Consider the following 23415-nt stretch of genomic DNA (forward strand, 5'->3'; position numbering starts at 1 on the left):
GACAGGCGCCTCATGCCTCACGGCCGCACCACAATGGGTCGCCCCAGGGGAGGAAGGCCAGCGCCGCTGACACTCACCAGATCGATGACAATTCGCCTGTTACACTGATGCCTAACAGTATCCCGTCCACTGACTCCGAGTCCCCCTCAGACAAGTTGGACCTTATCCTAAAAGAGGTGCGTGACTCACAAACGGCCATTGAGCAGCAAATTGGAACTTTAACGGGGCTCACTCTCCTGAAGCCGACCATAACAAGCTTGCCGCGGTTGTCAAGGAGAACGAACTCGCACTGACGGAACTGGTACCACAACAAAAGGATAACAGTGCACAACCAGCGCAGCTCCAAAAAGAAGTGGCTGGACTACAGGAGAGGGTGGACGACGCAGAGGGACGTGCCCAGCCCAACAACATCCGTCCGTGTCGTAGGCCTGCCAGAACGATGCGAGGGAATGGACACTACCAAATTCATGGAGGAGTAGTTCAGGGACGATGTGGCCCCGGAAGGCCTCTCAGAACTTTTCCGTATAGAAAGGGAGTATAGAATCCCGACCGGCAGACCAGCTGCGGGGGCTCGCCTCAGGCCCTTAATTGTCAAAGTCCTGAACTTAAGAGACCGCGATACCCTGTTGCAAAAGGCGAGAGAACTGTCCCAAATACAATATGAGAACCAGCGGGTATCCCTATACCCAGACTACACTTCCCTGGTCCAACGCAAGTGCGCCCATTTCCAAGACGCAAAGAAGTAACTCAGAGCGCTGAACGTCAAATATGCACTGCTGTTTCGGCCAAGCTAAAAGTGATTCACGACCACAAGACACAGTTCTTTGAGACCCCTAATGAAGTGGAAGAATGACTCAAAATGATGTTCCCCCTGGTGGGTCTGGCCCCTCTTCACAAATAGCCACTGCCTCCCCGAAGCAGAGATGAGCCGCAAATCGAAACGCCTCCGGCGGGGGATGCCAGAAAAATCCAGGATTCCCACACTGGAGCAGGCCCTACGAGATCGGGCAGAGGCGCTGGAGATGGCCACCAGGTTCAGAGACGAAGCCCATCCAATACTCTCAGACTCTTCTGAAGACATCTCAAATCAATCAGACTCAGAATCCAGTATTAATTTGTTCAGTAACATTACACCCCAAACTTCTGATGGGTTCTTGGGTTAATGCTTAGTAGAGGTAAATGCTGGGGCAAGACGAGAGTGAATCTCACCTCACTGTGTATGTAAGATATGTACTTCGCGCAAAGGGCTGCGCCCTTGGGATTGAACTGCGAAACATGCTGTTCAAAACGGTCCGGGCTGCATGGAGCTCGAGATGTTCTAACCTAGCTGGGCATACAATGCAGAACAAAAGAGGGTCCCTAAATCATAGCATGTAAGGCGAGGAAAGCAGGCTACAATAGAACAACAACATTGAACCTCTCCTTAACAAATCATTATTAAACGGGTGATACCTCTTCCATCAAAAGTACATTGTCCTACAAGACATAGGTTCATATTATTCTTAATTTTTTATTTATCAAAAATATTTTTGTATGTTCCTTTTTTCCAAGTGCAATACATTTGCTTAATTAAATATACGAGCCCGTATATTTAATTAAGCAAATGTATTACACTTGGAAAAAAGGAATGTACAAAAATATTTTTGATAAATACAAAATTGTTGTTGTTCTAACCTAGCTGGGCAGTCTACAGACATGCACCTCCCTTCAGCAAAAGCAACACACAGACTGTTACTAGTTAGCACTGTTGTGCATATGGTTTGGGCCAGCGCAGTTCGAATACCTGGCCCGGGTATTGTAGAAGTTAGTTTAGTAATTTTTAGGATCTGGCTTACCACTTGCGCTACCCCGAATATCGCTGCCATCCCAACGTTGCACATCTGTTTCCCATTATTATACCACACATACAGATGCAGGACAGCTTTAATGTGATTACCTGGAATGTACGGGGCCTGGGGTCGGTCTCCAAACGGCACAGAGTTCATGCACAATTAATTAGGCGGCATGCACACATAGTATTCCTACAAGAATCCCACCTGACTGCTGCTGAGGTGGCTAAACTCCGCAAAAAATGGAGGGGGCAGGTTTTCTCCACGTCATACTCTGCCTTTGCCAGGGGTGCGTCCATATGGGTTAGGAGTGGGGTCCCCTTCAAAGCAGAGGAGCAACGGGTGGATCCACTGGGCAGGTACATCCTTGTGAGGGGCACACTAGATGGCACACAGGTAGTCCTAGGTAGCATATATGCACCAAACCTCGAACAGGATCATGACCTATTGAGCCTCAACCTGGTCCTGGCGCCCTGGGCTACATGCCCATGGGTACTAGGAGGGGACTACAGCACTGTAATGGATCCCAACATCGATAGATTGACCCCCCCTCTGGGCAGAGCCACCACTGTCCGTCAAGCGGAGGCACTGTGCCGCTGGGCCGTGGGTTGGGTCCTGGGGGATATCTGCCGCCTGAAATACCCTGCCAGCAGAGAATACGCTTTCTTCTCGCACCCACACCAACTACATACTCGAATTGATAGGATCCTTTGTTCCAAACAGATTACAACTCAGGTGACGCATGCAACATATTTGGGCAAGAAACTCTCTGACCATAACCCCTTGGAGATCTCTCTCAACAGGGGCAGAATCCCCACCCCTGTCCCTACTTGGAAACTATGGCCCTCAATGCTCGAGGATTCCGTCTTCCGTGAGCCTCTGGCTGTAGGTATTCATCATTACTTCGCAGAGAACACGGGAACTGCATCCACACCACAGATGGAATGGGATGCATTCAAGTTGGTGATCAGGGGGATAGCCATTAGCACCACAGCAGGGGCGCACCAGGAAATACATTACAACTTGACAGAAGTCAAAAACTCCCTGAATAGTCTAGAACAAGATTCAGCGAATGACCCCACTAAGGGAACACTCTTGCAGGACCCCCGAATAAACTGAACTACTTGAAACACTTAGGCACATTGACTACACCGCCTACACACACGCTAAACATGCCGACAAGGCAGGCCCGCTGCTAGCGCGCATACTCCGGGATGACCCTTCATACACCCCGATTCACGAGATAACCACTGGAAATGGGGACACCGTAGATATAAAACAGGAGATAAACACAGCCTAATGTGAATACTGTCAGGCTTTGTACCGGGCACCCCCGCTAGTGGAAGAGGCCCTTGATGCCTTTTTTTTTTTTTTTTTTTTTGGTAAGACTTTATTAGCATTTGTCAAACTTACAGTAATTGTACAACACAATGGAGGGAATGAGTTCTCGGTCAGCCAAGGTTGTACATTGTGACACAGCTATTTAGCCGACATCCTTCCGGTCCGGCAGCAAATGTTTGACAAAACACATAAGGCAATCATGATATATCAATAGTTGGTAAGACGTCTTACTGTTTTATGCTTTTTATAACAAACAATCCAAACTTTAGACTCATGCCAATAAGGACAGTTACGTCGAATCTACCCATATATCCCAGTGTCACTTGATTAGGACCAGGTTCCTACGCTATCACCCCTCTCCTTCCCCACACCCGCTCCACTGTTATCCCTGGCACTCGACCCCTAACTTCGCCAGTCTATCCACCCACTCCCTTCAATCTAGTCCTCCAGGTCTTCACCCTCGTCTGAGCTATCGTCCTCATCCTCCGGGAGCGGCTCACAGAGGTCCCCCCTATACTTATTCCAAGCCACCCAGATTGCATTCCACTTGCGCGGGTTAGCCCTCATTTTGTAAACTGCACGTTCAACAATCATCAGTTTGTCCATCGTTCTACACCACAACGCCAGCGTAGGGATTTCCGCCACACCCCACCTCTGCGCAATGTCGCGCTTGGCTACCATAGTCCCAATGGTGACCCACTGCCGTCTCCGGTGCGGCAGGTCAACCCCCTCCCACACATTCAGAAGGCATAGACGTGGGTCTGGCGGTATGGAAGTGTCAAGGGTTTGGGAAATAGTGCGCATGATTTGCCGCCAGTAATTCGAGATAAGAGGACATTCCCAAAGTGTGTGTAGTAATGTTCCTTCCTCCCCACATTCTCTAAGACAATACGGGGTTTCTGCCCTATGCATTTTGTGTAGTGAGGACCTGGTGTAGTATACCCTGTGCAGTATTTTGAGCTGTATCAGCCGGAATCGGGCCGATACACCCGCCTCCCGTGGTGATGCCAGAGCGGCATTCCATTCTACCTCATCCATGGACCCTAATTCAGATTCCCACCGTTCCTTCAACTTCTGCAAGGGATCAGGTAAATTATTCAATAACTTGCGGTACGTGAGTGAGGTGGCGCGTGTTTGCATGAATTCCGTGAGGAGACGGTCCTCCAGAGGTGAGGAATCCGGGATTTTAGTGCCCGGCTCAATGACCGCCATGAGTGCATGTCGAATCTGTATGTATCGGTAAGTTTCATTGGGACCTAACGCATATTGTTGCTGCAGGTGTGGAAAAGGGATCATTCCCGTAGAAGTCCATAGGTCTCCCACTGTCGATATGCCGATATTATCCCACTGAGTAAAACCTTTACTTGATCTAAGACAGCCCAATTGTGCAGTGTCCCACAGTGGAGTAAGTTTGGTTAAGACTCCCTTCCACTTAAGTCGTGTCAGTGCCCTGTGCCAAATAGTGACCGTGTGTTTGGTTGGACCGAGCAGCGTCTTCGCAAGGGTAGGAGTATAAAGCGGGGCCAGCAAACTGTGTGTCCCTAATTGCGTTCTATCTGAGAAGTACGCCGGGTCATTCTGTGGAACGTGTAACCAGTGATTAATAACTTTGAGTTGCGATGCCCAGTAGTAGAGCTCAATATTAGGTAAGGCTATCCCTCCGTCGTACCATCCACGGTTAAGCTTCGTGTGCGCAATTCTGGGTGGACGTTCTCCCCAGAGCAACTCGGAAATCAGCGCCGTCACTTTACGGAAATAGGATGGTGGAACCAGGATCGGGGTGTTTTCTAGCACATACAGGAGGCGCGGTAAAGCCTTCATTTTGAATAGCGCCGCGCGTCCCAACAGCGTAAGGGGCAAGGTTTTCCAGTGTCGCACATCCGCCCGTAGACGGGTAAGAGGGGGCGCCAAGTTCAAGTCATAGAACGTAGCCGTGTCACTGGTGACCCGGACGCCCAAGTATTGAAACGAGGTATCAGCTATAACCAGCGGGCAGTTATCGGGAAGGATTGGCACCGGGCCTTTCAGCACGTAAACGACTGACTTCGTCCAGTTAATCATGTATCCGGAGTGTAATCCATGCGCGTCGCAGATCGCCAGCAAATTCGGGATGCCCGTGTCCGGGTGGGACAGGTAAATTAGCATGTCGTCGGCATATAGGGATATCCTGTCCTCCCAGGCGTCCCCCCACGTGAGACCTTTTAGCAGGGGAGTGGCCCTAATGACAGTAGCCAGTGGTTCCAGCACGAGGGCGAACAGCAAGGGGGACAGTGGACATCCCTGACGCGTCCCTCTAGCCAAGGGAATCGCTCGAGAGATGTGGCCGTTGGCCGCTACGTGTGCCACCGGATCCGTGTAGAGTAGTTTGATCCACGAAACGAATTTGGGACCAAAGCCCATACGAGCCAGGACCGCGAAGAGGTACTGCCATTCCACCATATCGAAAGCCATTCTGGCGTCTAGTGACAGAATGGCCGCCGGTTCCTGCAGTAAGTGGGCTCGCGCCACCACCCCATGCACGCGTCGGAGGTTAAGTGCCGTGCTTCTGTGTGGCATGAAGCCCGACTGATCCGGGTGGACCAGACATTGCAAGTGTGGGGTCAGTCTGTTCGCAATGAGTTTCGCCAGTATTTTAGCTTCAGCATTAAGCAGTGAAATCGGGCGATACGACGTACATTCCGCGGGTGGTTTACCTGGTTTTGGGACAGTCACTATGGTTGCTACCCGTTGATCCAGGGGCAGAACCCCCGTCTCCCTGCACTCCGCGAACATGGCCAGGAGTGGCGAGCTCAGGGTATCAGAGACTGACTGGTACCACTCAACTGGAATCCCGTTAGGGCCGAGCGCCTTGCCCGTACGTAATGCACCAATGGCCGCCCGGAGTTCTTCCTCCGTCAGATCAGCCTCCAATTCAGTCATCGCTTCCGAAGGTAAAGTTGCGACCGGTATGGTTTGCAGCGCTGCTGCCGCAGCTTCCGCAGTGACAACCTCCAGTGGGGTGTAGACCGTCTGGTAGTGGTCAGCCAGGATCTCGATAATTTCGGAGGGACGTGTATGGGGCGTACCCATCGGATCCATTAATTGTAAAATGTGCCTGCCGCCCTCGTTCTTCCTATCTAGCCAAGCCAGTAGTTTGTTGGCCTTGTCTCCCACATCATAGACTCTTTGCGCAGTCGTCTCAATGTTTTCCACCGTTCGCTTTCTGAGGAGATCGGTATGCAACTGTTGGCGGAGGTGGAGTGTGTGGCGTGTGTCTTCCGTCGGGAGCGCCATATGGGCCGCATTAGCTTGCTCCATTTGCAGCTCCAGAGCCAGCAGGTCAGCTTTCTGCTCACGTTTATGTCGCGTTATCGCTGCAATCGCCTGGCCCCTGAACACTGTTTTATATGCTTCCCACAAAGTCGTAGGGGAGGACACCGTGCCTAAGTTTTCCGCGAAGTATAGCTTGGTTGTTTCCTTCAACGCTTTACGGACTTGCGGTATTCTGAGGTATCCTGGGTAAATGGGGTAAATTCTTTTACGAGCGATCGCTGCGCAGGACAGGGACATAGTCAAGGGGGAGTGATCCGAAATACCCCGAGGTCTAATACATACATCCTCCACCGTGAGTCGACCACCCCCCAGTGTGAGGAAGTAATCAATGCGAGATAGGCAGTCGTGTGTAGCAGAATAATAGGAGTACTGGAGATCTTCGGGGTGCAGGTGTCGCCATATGTCTACCAACCCTTGTGCCTCAACAAAGTCACTAAATCTGGACAGGCCAGGTGTTTGTGTCCGGGCCGGGAACCTATCTTTCGTAGCATGGGCCAACGCGTTAAAGTCTCCTCCCACCACTAGGTCTCCGTCCGGGAGTTCCAGAAGGAACTTCCCCAGGTCCGGAAGTGCAGCCGCATGCAATGCCGGGGGGATATATACAGACACCACATTAAGGGAGACTCCCTCCCACTGCCCACAAGCTGCCGCAAAGCGCCCATAACTATCAATCTTGGTAGCCTGTAAAATAAATTTAGACGCTTTCTTCAGTAAGATGCCAGCCCCACGAGACCCCGTAGTGAAGTCCGAGTGTGCGATCATGTGGTATCCCCGCCTGTTCAGAGCCTTACTAGCCGCACCAACTAAGTGTGTCTCTTGAAGAAGGATCAGGTCGCAGTGGAACCGCCTAATACTTTGAAGAACCAACCCTCTCTTTACCTTATCCCCCAGGCCCCTCACATTCCAGGACATAATTTGTAACGGAGGCACAGGCCCCACTCCAGGAGCATCCATCACGTTACTCGGTTGGGACATTCCCGCCATTGTATATCTGTATGTAGAGACCCAGGACCTGTAAGGCTCGGCAGTGACATGTCTGATGAGTACCCAGTCCCGGGGCATTCCCCCCTCGCCAGCAGTGGCTGGCCTGGCGTCTTCGAGTCAACAGCAGGCCATTCGGCGTGTGTAGTCCGGTCCAACGCGACAAATGTGGATACCAATGTAATTAGCAGAGTCGAACAATACAAACCATGAAACCACAACAACCCTCCCCGCCCCAAAACTCCCCCCCTCCCTGCTTCCCTGCCACACGGACTCAGAACTGCCCGCCACCCCAACTCAGCAGAGTGCTTGAACCCACCCAAGTAAAAGTACAAAGTTACTTGCTCGTCGGGGGTGAGGAGTACTCCAATGTCAGGGGCCCTCAGGCCAGTGCGCACGGCAGCACAGGCAGCAGCCATAGTGTCAAAAAATAGTCTCGTACCTGCCGGGTCACTAAACATCAACCTCCAGATCAGCATCAGCATTGTCTCTCAGCGGCGAAGTCCTTTCGGTTTCAGAGCCCTCACCTCGATTCTCGCCCTGGTCCACCAGAAGTCGGCCCTTTTGACTTCGCCCTTGACGGCGGGGTTGTGAGGCTGGCCGCCATCCGTCCAGCCAGTCCCGGGCAATCTCAGGATTATCAAAGAACCAGGTTCGATTTTCCGCTACCACCCGCAGTTTCGCCGGGAAGATCATGGAGTATTGGATCTCCCTCCTCCTAAGTTCCTTTTTGACGTCCATGAACGTTTTCCTTCTTCTGGCCACCTCCGCTGTATAGTCCGGGAAAAAAGCCACGGTGGAGTTCTGGACCTTTATAGGTGGGGACACTCGCGCAGCCTGTAGGATGGCATCCCTATCTCGGAAGTTAAACAGTCTCGCCAGGATTGGTCTAGGGGGTGCTCCCGGTTTAGGCTGACCACCAGGTACTCTATGCGCCCTCTCGACCGAAAAGAACGATGACAATCCCTTCGGTTGGAGCTGCGATTTGATGAGGTCTTCCACAAAAAGGTCAGTCGCTCTAGTACCTTCCGACTCTGGAATTCCAAGAATACGGACGTTGTTCCGTCTGGAGCGTCCTTCTTGGTCGTCCAGCTTGTCCTTCAGTATTTTATTCTCAGCCACAACTGCCTCCATCGCCGTCTGGAGCTCCGAGACATCCTCCACCAGTGATTTCGTGACAACCTCCAGCGAGCCCACTTTTTCGGCCATTTTGTGGAGGTCTGCTCGGATGAGGGTGATTTCCGTCGAGATCGAACCCACCGTGGTCTGGACTTGCGTGAGAGCTCTCATTACGTCGTCCAGGGTTGCCTTCTTCGACCCCGCAGTGTCCGCCGGTCTCGTAGATGCATGCCGTCCTTCCGCCGGAGGGGAGGCCGTTTTATCACTGGTGTATCTCTCGATACGTGTCTGGGTCGTGCCGCCCTTGGCGCCCTTTCCTGCCATGATGACCACTGTAGAGCGCAGCAGGTCAGTTGGTGGGACGGATCAAGAGAAATAAGGTCAGCCACGGGCCCAGCCCCACCTGCAGCACTGCCAGGGCAGACAGTCGGATGGAGAAGGGGATCACGCCCCCAACGATGGTGGAGAGTCAGCCACGGTACGTTTGCCCCGCCAGGCTTTCCGCCCCCTCCGGTAGCTTCACCCCAATTACGTTTGCAGGGTCACAGCTATGGAGCAGTGCGGGGTCCCACTATGGCTCCGGGGCGCCACTGGGAGCGCCTCGTGTCTAGTGTGTCCCTGGGCGTTACCACGGGCCCATGCTATGGAAGTTGGTAGGCAGTCACCGGTCCACCATTTGTGTCCCCCAGTACTGGAGTCGCGCAGATTTGCGTTGCAGGCGTAGCGCCTGGTGCTGCCTCCCTGCTAAACGCACGCAGGTGGTGGAAATGAGGGGGGGGGGGGGAGAGCTCCCAGGTACTCCGCAACCCCCGCGGATCTTGCCCGCTCCGGTGGTAATCACTGCTGGCTCCTCACCTTACCCCTCCAGCTCCCTCCTCACAGCGCCTCGGTCCACGACAGGTCCTCCGCCCCACCAGCTGCGCAGGATAGCGTGGGCGCTGCACCGGTAGAGCCAGCGTAGGCAAGAAAGGTCGCCGAGCCTTCTGCGGGGTCTCCTACCAGTCCCGGCCACTTCCGGTCTGTCACCGCCGGGCCGCACACACTTCCGGCCGGGCGCGCTGGCAACTGGCTTCCCCGGTCTCTGGCCTGTGGTCTGGGCTCGCTGATCCTCGGTCGCAACTCAGCCTCCCGGCACCCGATTTCCTCCCGGTTGCTCGCCGCCTGCACCGCCCGGCTCCGGGCCCTCGGTGCCCCCGCCTGAGGCACAAGTCTGCCACGGATGTATATTCGGATCGTCAGAGAGGCCGCTTCGTGATCGGAGCTAGTCCTCTACGCTGCCGCCATGTTCGGCCGCTAGCCACGCCCCATCCCTTGATGCCTTTTTAACTGACGTGCCGTTTCCTCAACTGGCCAAAGCAGAGCAGGACGCTCTATCTGGCCCTGTCACAAGGACGAAATTCAAGCAGCCATCAGGGGTTTGCGCCGGAACTAGGCCCCTGGTCTGGACGGCCTCCCAGCCGAATTCTTTACTACATTTTCGGACTCTCTGGTACCGCAGTTAGAGCGGCTGTATAACACCGCACTGGCTACAGGATCACTGCCTCCTCTACTAGACAGGCGCTGGTAGTGTCACTCCCCAAACCGGGACGCTCAGCTACAGATCTGTTGGGTTACAGACCTTTGTCCCTACTCACAACCGAATATAAAATACTGAGTAAGATCCTTTCTGGTGGCCTACTCCCCTACCTACATAAGCTAATACATCCAGACCAGTGCGGGTTTGTGTCGGCACGGAGTACCTCACTTAATATTAGGAGATAAAATCATGTCATGGCGGCCAATCCCCCGGCAAGATGTAACGCAGGGTGCGTCACCTTAGATTTGAGACAGGCATTCGACACGCTCAGATGGGACTACATGTTCCAAGTGCTCGAGAGACATGGCATCCCGCTAGATTATCTGAAATGGGTTTGGGTCCTGTATACAGACCCCACTGCAAGGGCCCACACGGGTAACACATCTCCCGGGAATATCCGAGTGTTAAAGGCACCCACCAGGGTTGCCCTTTGTCCCCACTGTTGTTTGTGCTGGCCCTGGAACCACTGGCTCTTAGAGTAGGAAATGTCAGTGGCTCAGATAGGAATACGTTTGGGAGAGACGACACACGCAATCTCCGCATAAGCGGACAATATTATTCTGTATGCAGTGGATCTAGCCTCTCTCACACCCATCCCAAACATCTTCGCCTCTTTTGAGCGGCTCTCTGGCATTAGTATAAATTATAGTAAGTCCTAAGCCTTCTTTTTTCACCAAGGGGAACGGCCAGATGTGATTCAGTTTGGCTCCCACTCATTGACTGTCGCTGCACACACGTTCAAATATCTTGGTATTCAGGTTTACCGCTCTGCGCCGGGCCTCGTGGAGGGTAACCTGGGTAAAGCTATGAGATTTCCCAGGTCGCAGGTCACCTTTTGGTCCTCTCTACCACTCTCAGTGATGGGCCGAGTGGCGATTTAAAAAAATGGTGGTCCTGCCACGGCTACTATACTTCTTTACTAACCTGCCGGTTGTGATCCCGACCCCGCTTCTCAACTCCCTGAATGTCACACTCTCTGCCTTGATCTGGGGGTACGGACGCCGTAGGGTCGGGCTAACCAAGCTACAGTCGGCCACAGATAAGGGGGGACTAGGTGCCCCGAATTTCCACGCATATTGTTATGCAAGCCAACTACAATGGCTCTCGTATTGGTTGGCAGGGCGCAACTTACATGAAATTGATTACACTTCCACTGACATAGACCGAGGACGGCTACATACACTACTCCTCCAGGTGGCCAAGATCACGATCGACGCCCCGACAGTCCTGCGCACGGCGCTCATGTACTGGAGGAAATCTATACACTACAAGCGTAGCTGTCTTCCTAATTCTGACACCACACCACTTATTGGCATCCCCACCCCCAGGGGCCTCCTAACCAAAAGACAACTGCTGCCTTGGGCGGAGGGTGGTGCAACCACAGTGGGTGCTCTATTTGATGAAGGTGCACCTATGGATCATGGTAACTTTGTCAGACGACAGGGAGTCACTGATGCATTATATCTAACACACTCTGTAGTCTGGCAATATGTAAAGAAACACAGGGCCCCCCACAGAGAGGAACCTCCTAGGCACGAATTGGTCTTCCTGACCTACCTAATGTGAGAAGGCAGTCATCTCACCAAGTGGCTCTACAAAGGAATTACTACCCACACTAGAATCCCAGTAACAGGCTTGCGCAATAAATGGTCCAGAGACCTTGGCACGGACCTAACGGATGGGGACTGGAACAGGACTCTGGCATACCCTAAGAAAAACCCATGTAACGCCGAATTCAAATTCATTCAATATATGGTTCTGCATAGGGCGTATCTTACCCCACACCGGTTGCAAAGCATATTCCCAACCACACAACACTGCTGCCCAAGATGTAAATTAGAGGACGCTGACTTGTTCCATATGTTATGGCAGTGCCCTGTGCTCGCACCTTACTTTACTTGAATCCACAGTCGGGATTCCAGTCCGGAGCACCTCCGCAGTTTGCCTCTTAGGATTGATACACCGCCCCAAGGTACAGAAAGTACAGCTTCGCTTAATAGACCTAACCTTACTCCTGGCTAAATGCTCCATCACGATGAGGTGGAAATCGTCCACACCCCCACATATTTATGACTGACATGGGGAGGTGGTGGGATGGGGGGTGCAGAGAGTGCTGCTATCTGCCGGGAGGAAGCCCTGGGGATGTGCAAAAAGATTCTCTCTAGACTGGGACAATATTCTGGAAGCATTTAAGGCCCTGGCTCCCCCGCCTGTCCCTGCCACTCTGAACGAATGGCATTTTGGCCACCCAGCCCCTCTTACAGTTCACACTAACATTTATTTATACTTCATGTAGACTTTGCACCATACAGTATATTTATAGGTCTTGAATGTTTGAGTGCAACCGGGAGTAGCCAATGGACCACTTTGTCAAAAAAGTTATATGTGGATGGTGGCAGACGAAGTTAGGGTTGGGGGGGAGGGTTGGATGGGATAATTGCATTCATGTGATACACAAATCTTTTCTATTATGGTGTATGTAGGTTGCACTGCGACTTCAATGTGCTGTATTACTGTGTATGATTGCAATATGTTGTAACTAATGGGATGAAAACGGAAAATTAATAAAAATGTGTTCTAAAAAAAAAAATTAAAGGATGCAGTCAGCAATAGTCTCCTGACATCCCAAAAGAATGTGGTGGCTTTCATCCTGGGATGGCAACTAAGGATGATGCCTGTATCCATTCAGAGACCCACTGCACTGGTAGTTTTTATGTATTGAAGCCATGCTGAACAAATTGTAAATTCTCACATATGTGTTCTGGAAGACTAATTACAGCAAAGGAGGCCATCTCTCGTAGGCACGAGCGTAGGGAGAGGCTGTTAGCATTTGTTTTCTCTGAGGGCCAACTGCCTTCTTTGCCACTGCATCCCTATTTAGACTCCCTGTCATGAGGTACAATTGCAAAGGTATTAGCTGCCTGTGGTGCACAGGAGGCTAGATTTTCAAGGCTCTCAGGTGAGGTATGTCTGGAGAGAACGGCTTGGTCAGGTTTAAGGTTTCCAGAAGCTGCACATGCACCATCGCGCCCGGAAGTTGGTGGAGATCGTTCCATTGCCACGGAGGCTACTATACCTCCATAAACCGCCGCACGGATAAATTCCCGTGGTTAACCCCCGGTGCTCCATAATTTCAGTACCGACGCATTGTGTTCCCGCAATTGAAATACCGCCGAAAAACCGCCGCCCAGGACAACGCTTCCGCGGCTATACCCCTCCCCGGGTCCTCAGAATTCCTGGAGGCTTCATAACAAGAAGTGTTTTTAGTTTTGGTAACTTCTACGAACAGCGACGCACCTTTGATGCTATGCACCTGATCCTCTAAATACCATTCCATTCGCCTTTACCATAAGGCTTGTATGATTTTAAATTCAAGCAATTAATTTTCAGTCCTGATGGTGATCCTTGTGATGTAGTGTAAAGGATCGAAACGCCGTCGACAGTTGATATAGTTACACACCAGTTTTCCATTGTGTTACCAATTTTGTGTTGACTATATGAGGACAGCCTGGTTTACTTTTATTTTTGATTTCCAGCGTCCCCTCCTCGTTTGCCTGAAAAATACCCCACCCTTCTTCATTACCTCTTGTTCATGTCTCATATGTTGATGTTTTATATGTACTGGATACAGGATTGTATCTCACTGCATATTTGTGCCCTCAAATCCTTTTGCATTTTTACTTATATTAATTAAATTAGTGCCCGGCTCGACACTTCCTTGCTTACAGCACACGTTGCGGTCTATAATTATTTTCTTCCTTGAATATATGATACGTTAAGGACCACAGTTGCCTTATAAGAACATGTACCTGCTAAGGCAGAAAAAAAGCTCATCGCTAAGCTCCTCCAGAGCAGAAAACAAGGCATCATTGAAAAGCAATTCTGAAGACTGAAACTTTGAGAGAATCCTAATAAAAATATTCAATTGATACTCCTCACTGCGCAAGTGATGCTCTAGCGCCTCAGCAGCTTTGCCTATTATGGCCGAGGAATGACAGTAGCCTGCCAAAAAAGAGGGAACCTTCTTCTTGAGGAGGTAACTAACCTGCTGGTAGTTTGAAGGCCCATGAAATTAGAGACATTAGTATTCAGAAGAGGCAGGTGGTTATCATCCTTGAGCTCATCATCGATATCAAAAACTGGTAAGTACAGGAATTGAGAGTGTGTTTTCAAACCCAGAAAGGTCAATGAACCTGGTGGTTTCTATTTTAATAATTGTTGCCAAATGAGGTGTTTCAGACTAATCCAAATACTCAGGGGAGCGCTTCCCTCTCTTTGGCAATATTATGTTCGTCATGGGAGTCATAACTGTCAGGATTGGCACAAAGACCTAAACCACCAGATTTTAAACATTTTTTTTAGAGAGTAGGTGCTAATAAAAAGGGGAGCCGGAGCAGGCCAATGAGGAGTAGTAGTGGGAGTTCGCACCACTGCAGTTTCCTAAGGTAGATGGCATTGCAGGACAGATGGAAAAAAAAAAAAAAAAAAAAAAAAAAACAGCATGGTATTCCGAAAAGCCTCCATCTATTGCTGTAGACACAAGGTGAGGGGACAACTGCTTGCTGCACAGACTGAAAACATATACCAGCCCTGAGGAGTGACTTATTCCTGGAACCCCAATGCTTTTTCTACTTGTGCTTTAATTAGGAGAACTCCTTGTTTTCTTTGTGATGATTCTTTGGTACTTTTTTGAGAGGGAGAGGCTACTGGTCAGAGCCTGAAACATTATGTGTGTCCTTGACCTCATTTTCACCTTTGCCAGAGCAGCTTTGCCTCATGCTTCCATATGACCTTCGGATGCATGAAGTGGCCATGTTGCACTGTTTATCGACCTAGAGCAGACTTGTAATGGACATCTGTTAAGGAAGACAGTCACAGGGCTTAAAGCTTGAAGACTTTGGGAAGGTCACAAAATTTCTGAAATGTGATGAGGAAATCTCAAAAGGAACTGAGGAAAACCTGAGGTTCTCTGGATTTAATGTCTGAAACTACAGTGGTGCCCCCCACAGTATTCTCTATGTCACTTCTGGCAATATGCCCATCTCTGACATCCTCAGTTCTACCTGATGTCAGAGAATGGGTACAACTGAAACATTTCCTGACCAAGACGGATGCTTGGGAAGACGTTTAATATTAATACAAGGTATGCGTGGGAGAGAATATTCATTAGAAGCACACATTTCACTATCTCAGCATATAAGGTACATTCTAATAAAAGGTGAAGACTGACTGAAGGTGTAACACAGGACATAGGGCCACTCTATAACTATCGGTCAATATGATTTTTAAAAAAGTTAAAGGATTCATGGTAGAGTATTGTTTTTTGGGGTGAAGTTTAGAGAGTTGACCATACCTCGACACCTGAGCCAACAACATAACAAAAGAGCGCATGCTCTCTCTCATCAGGCAATTCAGCTTCAGTTCTTCATAGGTGAGATGCAGCACATAGAAGATGGCAGGAATGTGGCTGAAAAGAAGAGCAGAGGAGTCCAAACTAAGGGTGTATGGAGCATTCTCCCTTGCCAACAAGCTTTCCAAGGGATCCAGCTGCAGAGTTCTGGCCAAAACATGAGACTCCACATTTTGATGGTACTCTGAATTCAGCAGAAATGCCCAATCCTGAAAAGAGATAGCATGGAACAAAAATGAAAGACACTTTGGAAAGAGTGAACAACTAAGACATACAATCTTGAAAATAGCCTCAGCCAAGGATTTGGATTAGCACTATGGGGCCTCAATGCAAAAGATTAACCAGGTGGACAGCATCTTCATATTCTGCCTCCGCCTCACTTAGATATCATCATGTACAGCATTCTATTAGCCCTTTATTAAACAAGGCAGGTATTTCATACGGTGATTGCATTCTGCACATTTTGCTGATACACATTCAGAGAGACCTGCATTTCCTAGCCCCAGAAGCCAGGATTAAACGGACAGTAAGAGACCTGGCTTACAAAGTTATTACTAACTCACTAACTAGCCTGCTCAACTTCTTAAGAGGTGAAATATGTAAGAACTCACAGTTCAGAAGTTCAACTCCTTAAAGTATAAGACCACACTTTCACGGGGTGTCGTTATCAGAAGCTTCATCATCTTGGAACTATGGCCCACAAGTATCAACCAACTTTGCGTTCACAAAGGGGCTGATTCAAAGAATCGGTACATTTGCGAAAGCAAAAAAGGCTTTCTACATGTATCAAACCATATTTTGCATTTCTGGAAACATGTTACCGAATCGCAAAATGGGTTTGCGATTCGGTATTTGAAAGGGGCGTGTTTAGGGCGTCCCTTCCAAAAAGCAAATCCTAATGGTATGTATGAATGTTTTGTGACCGTGAAAGCAGTCACAAAACATTCGTATTTTACCCCCTCCTTCAAGTAGGAGGTAACCCATACGCAATTGGGAAGGGGTCCCAAAGGGACCCCTTCCCCTTCTCAGAATGGCTGTAAAAACATTTTTTAAGAGCAGACAATGGTCTACTGGACTACTGCCTACTCTTAACAAAATAAAAATAAAAGTTTCTTTTTTTTTTTTAAACACAAACCATGTTCTTTTAAATGGCTGTTTTAAAAGCAATGACCGACATGGTGGTCTGCTGATGCCAGTGGGCTACCAGCCCCATGATTTTAGCGATTCCTAGGGTGTCACAAATTGCGATCTACCTCACTAATGAGGTAGGTTGATTTGCGACCCACTAGGAACCGGTATATGAAACTCATGTTCTTTCTTACATTGGAAATTGAGATTAGGTAATCGCAATTTCAAAATTTTATACATATGGCCCTATAGCCCTGCTGTCCTGAAAACTCATACTCTAATGACTTTCAGGATCTAATGTATTTAACAATGCTCCTCAAGCTACAATATTACTTCATCTTCTCCACAGTGTTTCGTTACCATATTTTGCACTATATTATTAACCCCTTGGCCGCGGTGGTAATTACGCCGCGGCGCTAGGGGTGAGGGGGGACCGCGCCGCCATGCTCGTGACGGAACCACTCCGTCACGAGCCACGGGCGCGCTGTGCTAATGACGGAGTGGTTCCGTCACGGCCCCGTCCGCTCAATAAAACCGCCGCGTAGGCGGGGTGGCCGCGCCGTGACGGAACCACTCCGTCATTAGCACAGCGCGTCCGTGGCTCGTGACGGAGTGGTTCCGTCACGAGCATGGAAGGGGTTAAGCATCCTAGGGTTAAGTTCTTTGAGAAGCGCACAAATGCGCTACAGTGGAGGAGCCCTATATAAAACTGTTAAATAAATATCCTCAAATTGCTGAAAAATATATTTTGTGTCTAGTATTTGGGACTCCAAGTAGCCACTGCTCAACACTCTTTCTTTTATTGTCTCATTTTTTAGGTCGAGCGTAAGCGTGCAACCTCTTGTATACTTTAGTATACATATATCTCTGCGAGCCAAATGCCATCCTTGCTTCTTGATTGTTTGTTTCAATGTCCTTTAAAAATCCTTGCTTACTACTGGTCAGTCCTGCCTCTTTGTCCCTCCTTTTTTTCCTCCAATGAGCAAGGACTAGTACAATATCATTACAGTTTGTTCTGCTGATCTGCTCGTGGGGAGGGGGCGGGGCTATTTTATTATGTTTTCAACCTCTTGTTAAACTGTGGGTGCTCATACGTAACTGCGTACATTTTATTGCAGCACTCTTGGCTGCTGGCTGAAGATTTGGAAGTTTCTTCTCATCAGTTTTGCACTGAGGCCAAAATGTTTCCTTCTGGATACTGACTTCAAGGGGGCAATGTTTCCGAGTTTATTTCGCTTTTAAAAGCACTCCACACATTCCTGGCCTCCTGCAATTTCTAGACAATAAAAATGCCAAGATAACTCCCATGACTGATGTTCTTGCTGGTGTGATCAGAGTTGTCTAGTGAAAGAAGTTTTAACTCATTGCAAGATAGCCAGAGGGTTAATATGCCAGCTGCGAAGAAAGCGTACCATGCAGATTACAAAGTGCATATAATGTAATAGGTCAATGGGTTATTGCTCTTCTGTAACTTGCAGCTTATAAGTTAAAATCCTAATAGAACAGTGAATGTATAACTGTCATCAAAGAACTGCATGCACTGCAAAGTAAAGATTAGAGGAGATATTAAAGTTGCAAAAAGGGTTCATCTGGATGGAAATTGGTTCTTTTTATTTAACCGCATGCGTGCGGGCGGAATTCCGCTCGCACGCTGAGATTTTGTAAAGCGCATGTTACGTGACGAGCTGGGCTCGTCATGAGCGTGCGAGGAGGCTACCTCATTGTGGAAAAGTAAATTTTGCCATGTTCTGTGTCCCTACGTGTCATCCATCATATGTTATGTGTGCATGATTAAATATGCATATGTATTCCCCATGTTCGATTCAAGACGCAATTACAGTTGTGTCCACCTCTAGTATGTCAGTTCCAGTCCTCGTGAATACTACAAATATCAGGCCTATGTAAAGCTACGTTGCCACGTTTCTCAGTGTGCACGTTATTTCATTGTAAAGTCCCCGTTTCTAGGCCTCAAAAGGGCCCGGACACCAGATTCAGCTCCTGTCTCCTGTCTCCTGAAGCCTCGCGGAGGAGTGATACAGCCCCCACCTGTATCCTCGACCCTTCACTTACTTCCTGCCTCACAGTGCCCGGTTCAGCTTGGCCCTGCCTCTGAGTCTGCCAAGAGTATGTTATGATTCGAGTTATCAGTACAGCCCTCCTTCTCTGCATTCCTAAGCTACTGAACTGCATCAATAGTTTCCGTCATTGTCTAGCCTTTACGGCCCCATGTTAGAGAAATACTGTATTAATGGTCATTTAATATTCTTCATCACGCACTACATGTAGAATAATGCATGGTCCAGTCTTAGTGTCTGTTAGCCTTTCCCCTCCTGACTTCTAGTTTATATCAACATGTTCCCTAAACATCAGATACTAGATACTGCTTAGGTACATGTCGCCCTGACTCTCCAGACTTCAGTCTCTGCTCCTAGCACAGAGTTCGAAGCCCCCAGCTTCTCCTAGTGATACGTCATTGCCAGTTTGCGCGCACCATCAGGTTAGAGGTCCCGGCTCCTCAGGTAGACCCCTCCATGGTTTCCGCCCCATTCATGACATATTCTGTTACGTTTGCATCACATGTCTATGTATACGCCCTGTTACACCTCTTTTCACCCTTATCTTTCGCGACTGCTACGCGTCACGCCTATTGCTCCACCCACTGCTACGCCTATTGCAATGTAATGCTATGTGTTTGCGTTATGTATATATGCTCATGTACTGTTATTAGAAGTTACGCCGTCATTCCCGATCCTGTCCCCGGCAGCTGCCATCCTATTCCTGTGCAGGTGGTCCTGTTCCTGTCCTTATGCTGTATTAAACCTGCCAAACTCCTACTACCTCGAATCTTGACTCTTATTTATTGAGCTATCTGTTATTCATTTATTCATTCAAAAATAGGGTATTATTTATTTATTTACCACATAATGGCGCCCGAATAGGGACTTGCCCTTTCCCCACGCGTCGGTGAAGCCACGCCGACCCCCTGACCCTCTGCAGTCGTGACGGAACTCTTCTGCGCACCGGCAGATATTTCTGCTTCAAGTATCCCTCAGGCCCACGGAGGAGACGGAGGAGGCGGTCCAGCATCCAGACGAGACGGTGGAGGAACGCGGCGAGTCCCGACCAGAGCCCAAGCCGAGAGTCCAAGGTCCGAGGTATCCGGAGGTCCACCCGTAACTGAAGTCCGAAGTTCGTCGTCCGTCGTCGAAGCAGTCCAGTCCAGTCTGAGGCCTTCCGTTCTTGCTGCCCGGTGAGTACCATTACTGGGGTAGTATCTAGACAGGGTCAATTTAATTGACTCTGGTCCATGGGTTGGTGGTACACAGACCCACAAACGAAGTGTCCACTTCGGTGGATGCGGGTCCTGACGTGTCTCTTTATGAGACCGGTAAGTTTCGTACTGTTTCAGCAGTGCATCTGGTTTCTGTTCTAGTCAGTTCTGTTCTCGAGAAAATTCATGTATTCTGTGTTCCGTATTCCAGGTAGTATTCTGTTCGAACTGTTATTTTAAATGTTCTTCATGTATTTTAATGTCGTGGTATGAATGGGGAATAAGTATCGTGTTCATTGTGTATTGTATTGTGTCTAGATTACAGTCCAGTCATGCCCTTGTTTTCTAAGTTACGTCAGTTAAAAACCAGAAAGGGTCTGCTGGAAGCAGCAGTTCCGGTTCCGCCTAGGGACAGTCCAGGTCATTTTATGTATCAGAAGCATGGCATAAGTGCCATACTATATCTAGATTTATGGGTAGAGTATACCAAACAGTTGGAAGAAAAGTATAGATGGCCCGTATCGGGTACATGGGATGCCGAGTGCATCATGCGAGTAGAAGAGGCATTATGGAAAAAGAAAGCCAGACAGTCACAGAAAGATGCCATCGAGTTATGGCGCAAAGAAGCTCATAAAAGAACCGAAAAAGAAATCAGAAAGTCGGAATTAAGTAGAGAATCCTCAGAACGAGCACAAGAAAAAGAATTAATCGAGATAGGTGAACAAGTTAAAACCGAACAGTCAGACAGACAGAGGCATGCCCTCATTAAGGGTATGTATCCTCTTCTTGCCGAGGGCCTGCCAAAAGCGACCCCGGAGGCATCCAGTAACTTCCCGCCACCATTAGTTCCGATCAAGCTACGTCACAAACCGACCGCAGCTGATATTTTCATCTCGTCCTATTTGGACGACACAGTCCCAGAATATGCAAATCCTGTTCGCGCTCCGCCAGTCCCTGTAAATCAGGCACTTCCCGCTCCTCCAGACACCGGAGTACCTGTTACGGTCCCCCCGGTCCAGCCCGCCATACAAGTCCAGCCCGCATCTCAACTTCCTGCGGTGCAAAGACGAAAAGCATCAGTTGATGATTCTAGTTTAGGGGCCGCAGGAGGAGGTCCTCCTCAAACCCCGCCGCCACATAAGCGTTTAACGACAGCCGAATTACATATGCAAGCGTCACAACGTACGCCCAGACATCAGTCTGTTGCAGAAATAAGAAAATCCCTTGCCGAATGCTGCTATGACCCAGTCCCAACCGAGGATGATATGGTTTTATATTCATTACGCGTAAGGAATGTGGCCGAGTATCTAGTCACCCTACCGGATATGAAGGAAGATCTAGACAGAATATATCGTTTCATCCGTACAGGGGAAGATCCAGAAAGTATTAGTGATGTCATGTCCCAAAGGAAAGCTGAGACCCAGCTCATGATATTAAAGTTTCTGATTAATTGTCTAATAAGAGAACAAGATTACCCGTCCAAAAATCAGGCCGAAATGAGAGCCCTGATGAAGTGGAGTAATAGTATAGCCGAGGGTAAGCACAAGACTATCAGTGCTATGGAGAGTATGTACAAGAAAATTCGTAAAGAAATAATAAAGTTACACGAACAACGTAAAGCAGCACAAGTAAACGAGAAAGAAAGTAACTCTGATACTGAAGAGGTAGAGGACGAGAATCCCGACAGAATAGCGTATGTAGGAAAATCTACATTTCCAGATCGCCATTTACGCCTAGAACACAAGTCTACTTTCCATCATCCAGCACCAGAACAAGGTTCTCTAGAACAAGTATTCCAAGCTACCGATCACATTCTGAAATCACGAATCGGTTACAGTGAGTTGAGTACTATGCATGAACAAGAACTAGTCCGATCAGCAGTCCGATGGATTACTGATTCTACCACTTTTCCAGACGAAATAGTGGCACAAATGTTTCTGAAAATGCCCCCAGCCGAGCAACGACTGGCGGGTATGTATATGATTCAGCACCTCATTACATTGTATGAGGGTCAGCACTCTGATCCAGGCCCGTTACATGATATCCTGAACGAGTTACTCCAGTATAGATGGAAAGGTTTAGGTACCGATTTAATTAGTGTCATTCTAGAACAGCGTCACAAATATAGAACGTTTTTGAACCCGCATTTTGTTCATGTCTCACCCCCAGAAAGTAAACCATTTTACATGGAGAGACAGAATCCGTTACGAGAAGTCCACCCAGTTAGAGGAACGGGTGGCGAACTAGAACGAGTGTTTGTTTACACTCCGATTACAAAGATGGAACTCCTCGAGATGAAGAAATTAATCCCCTGTCATGATAAAGATCCAGCAGGGTTCCATCGAGAATTAAAAGACATGCTCCGTATGGGAGAATACACGTATCCAGATATAATTAAAATGTTAAAAGTTCTGCTGCCCGCAGGGGTGTATGAAAAGCTCAAGGAAAAAGAATGGGAGGTGGGAGAGAAAAAGATCGATTGGGCAGTTCTAGAAGCTGAAGATAAGGCACGAGTACCAGGTACCGGTCTTGGAGCGAAATGTAAAGAATTACCGGAATTATTAATACAAGTTTTGCTTAGGTTATTGACAACTAGAAAAGAAGACTGGGATGCAATCTCAGCCTGTAAACAGAAACAGGATGAAGACATTAGTGATTTTTATTCTAGATTTGAGAAATGTTTTAGCATCAACAGTGGTCTCAAGACAAGTAGTGAGTCATACCCTCACCTTTTTGTTACTAAATTAGTCGAGAATTCAAGCCCACAAATTAAAAATCGAGTTTTGAAAGTCGAAAGTACCTGGCAAGCTAATACCCCGTCCCAGATGTTGCAGATGCTCCAATACCACCAGAATAGAATCAGAGAAGAGCAAGAACACGAAAGAAAACGTATGAAAGACATGAAAATGAAAGTACTAGTTGCACAATCTGTTCCTCAAGACAGTCAGAAGAGGGGTCCAAATCAAGCCAGTCATCCTGCAGCTCCCGTTAAAGGGAACTGCAATTATTGTAAACAGCCAGGTCATTTTATAAATGAGTGTGCAGTTCTGAAACATAACATAGCTACCGGTAAGACTAAAGAAAGATCACGTCCGCCTAGACAAGAACAAGTTTCACAGATTCCTCAGCCACAGAATGCGCCACAGACAGTTACAGCTCCGCAGCCTATCGCTGCAACACAGCACGTCACACAGCAGATGTACCAGTATGCACAGTCTGAGTATCCAGAGTACCAACAGTACTCATGAAACAGCCTAGAGAGGGAGGTAGGCTTGCCTCTCATCGAGATACCTGTAGATCAAGAAGGTCCCTATGTTCACAGTCAAGTATTAGGGAAAGACAGAAAGTTTTTGATTGATACAGGGGCAAGTAGGACCACAATTAGCCACGCCGAAGTTCCAGGGGCTCCGCTCTCAGGCTCAAGAAATGTTTCCCTTGGATTTTCAGG

The 23415-nt window shown here is 48.7% G+C and overlaps 1 protein-coding gene across 1 annotated transcript in view; it reads right to left on the bottom strand.

The window, feature by feature from the left end:
* ANAPC1 (anaphase promoting complex subunit 1) overlaps nucleotides 1-23415 on the bottom strand; it is an 815950-nt gene that overhangs the window by 523956 nt on the left and 268579 nt on the right. Inside the window, exon 18 of the mRNA XM_078648767.1 lies at nucleotides 15512-15777. Within this exon, the coding sequence (XP_078504893.1) occupies nucleotides 15512-15777 (266 nt within the window). The remainder of the gene's footprint in view (nucleotides 1-15511; nucleotides 15778-23415) is intronic.

Source organism: Lissotriton helveticus, chromosome 6, assembly GCF_964261635.1.
Source record: "Lissotriton helveticus chromosome 6, aLisHel1.1, whole genome shotgun sequence".
Lineage (NCBI taxonomy): Eukaryota > Metazoa > Chordata > Amphibia > Caudata > Salamandridae > Lissotriton > Lissotriton helveticus.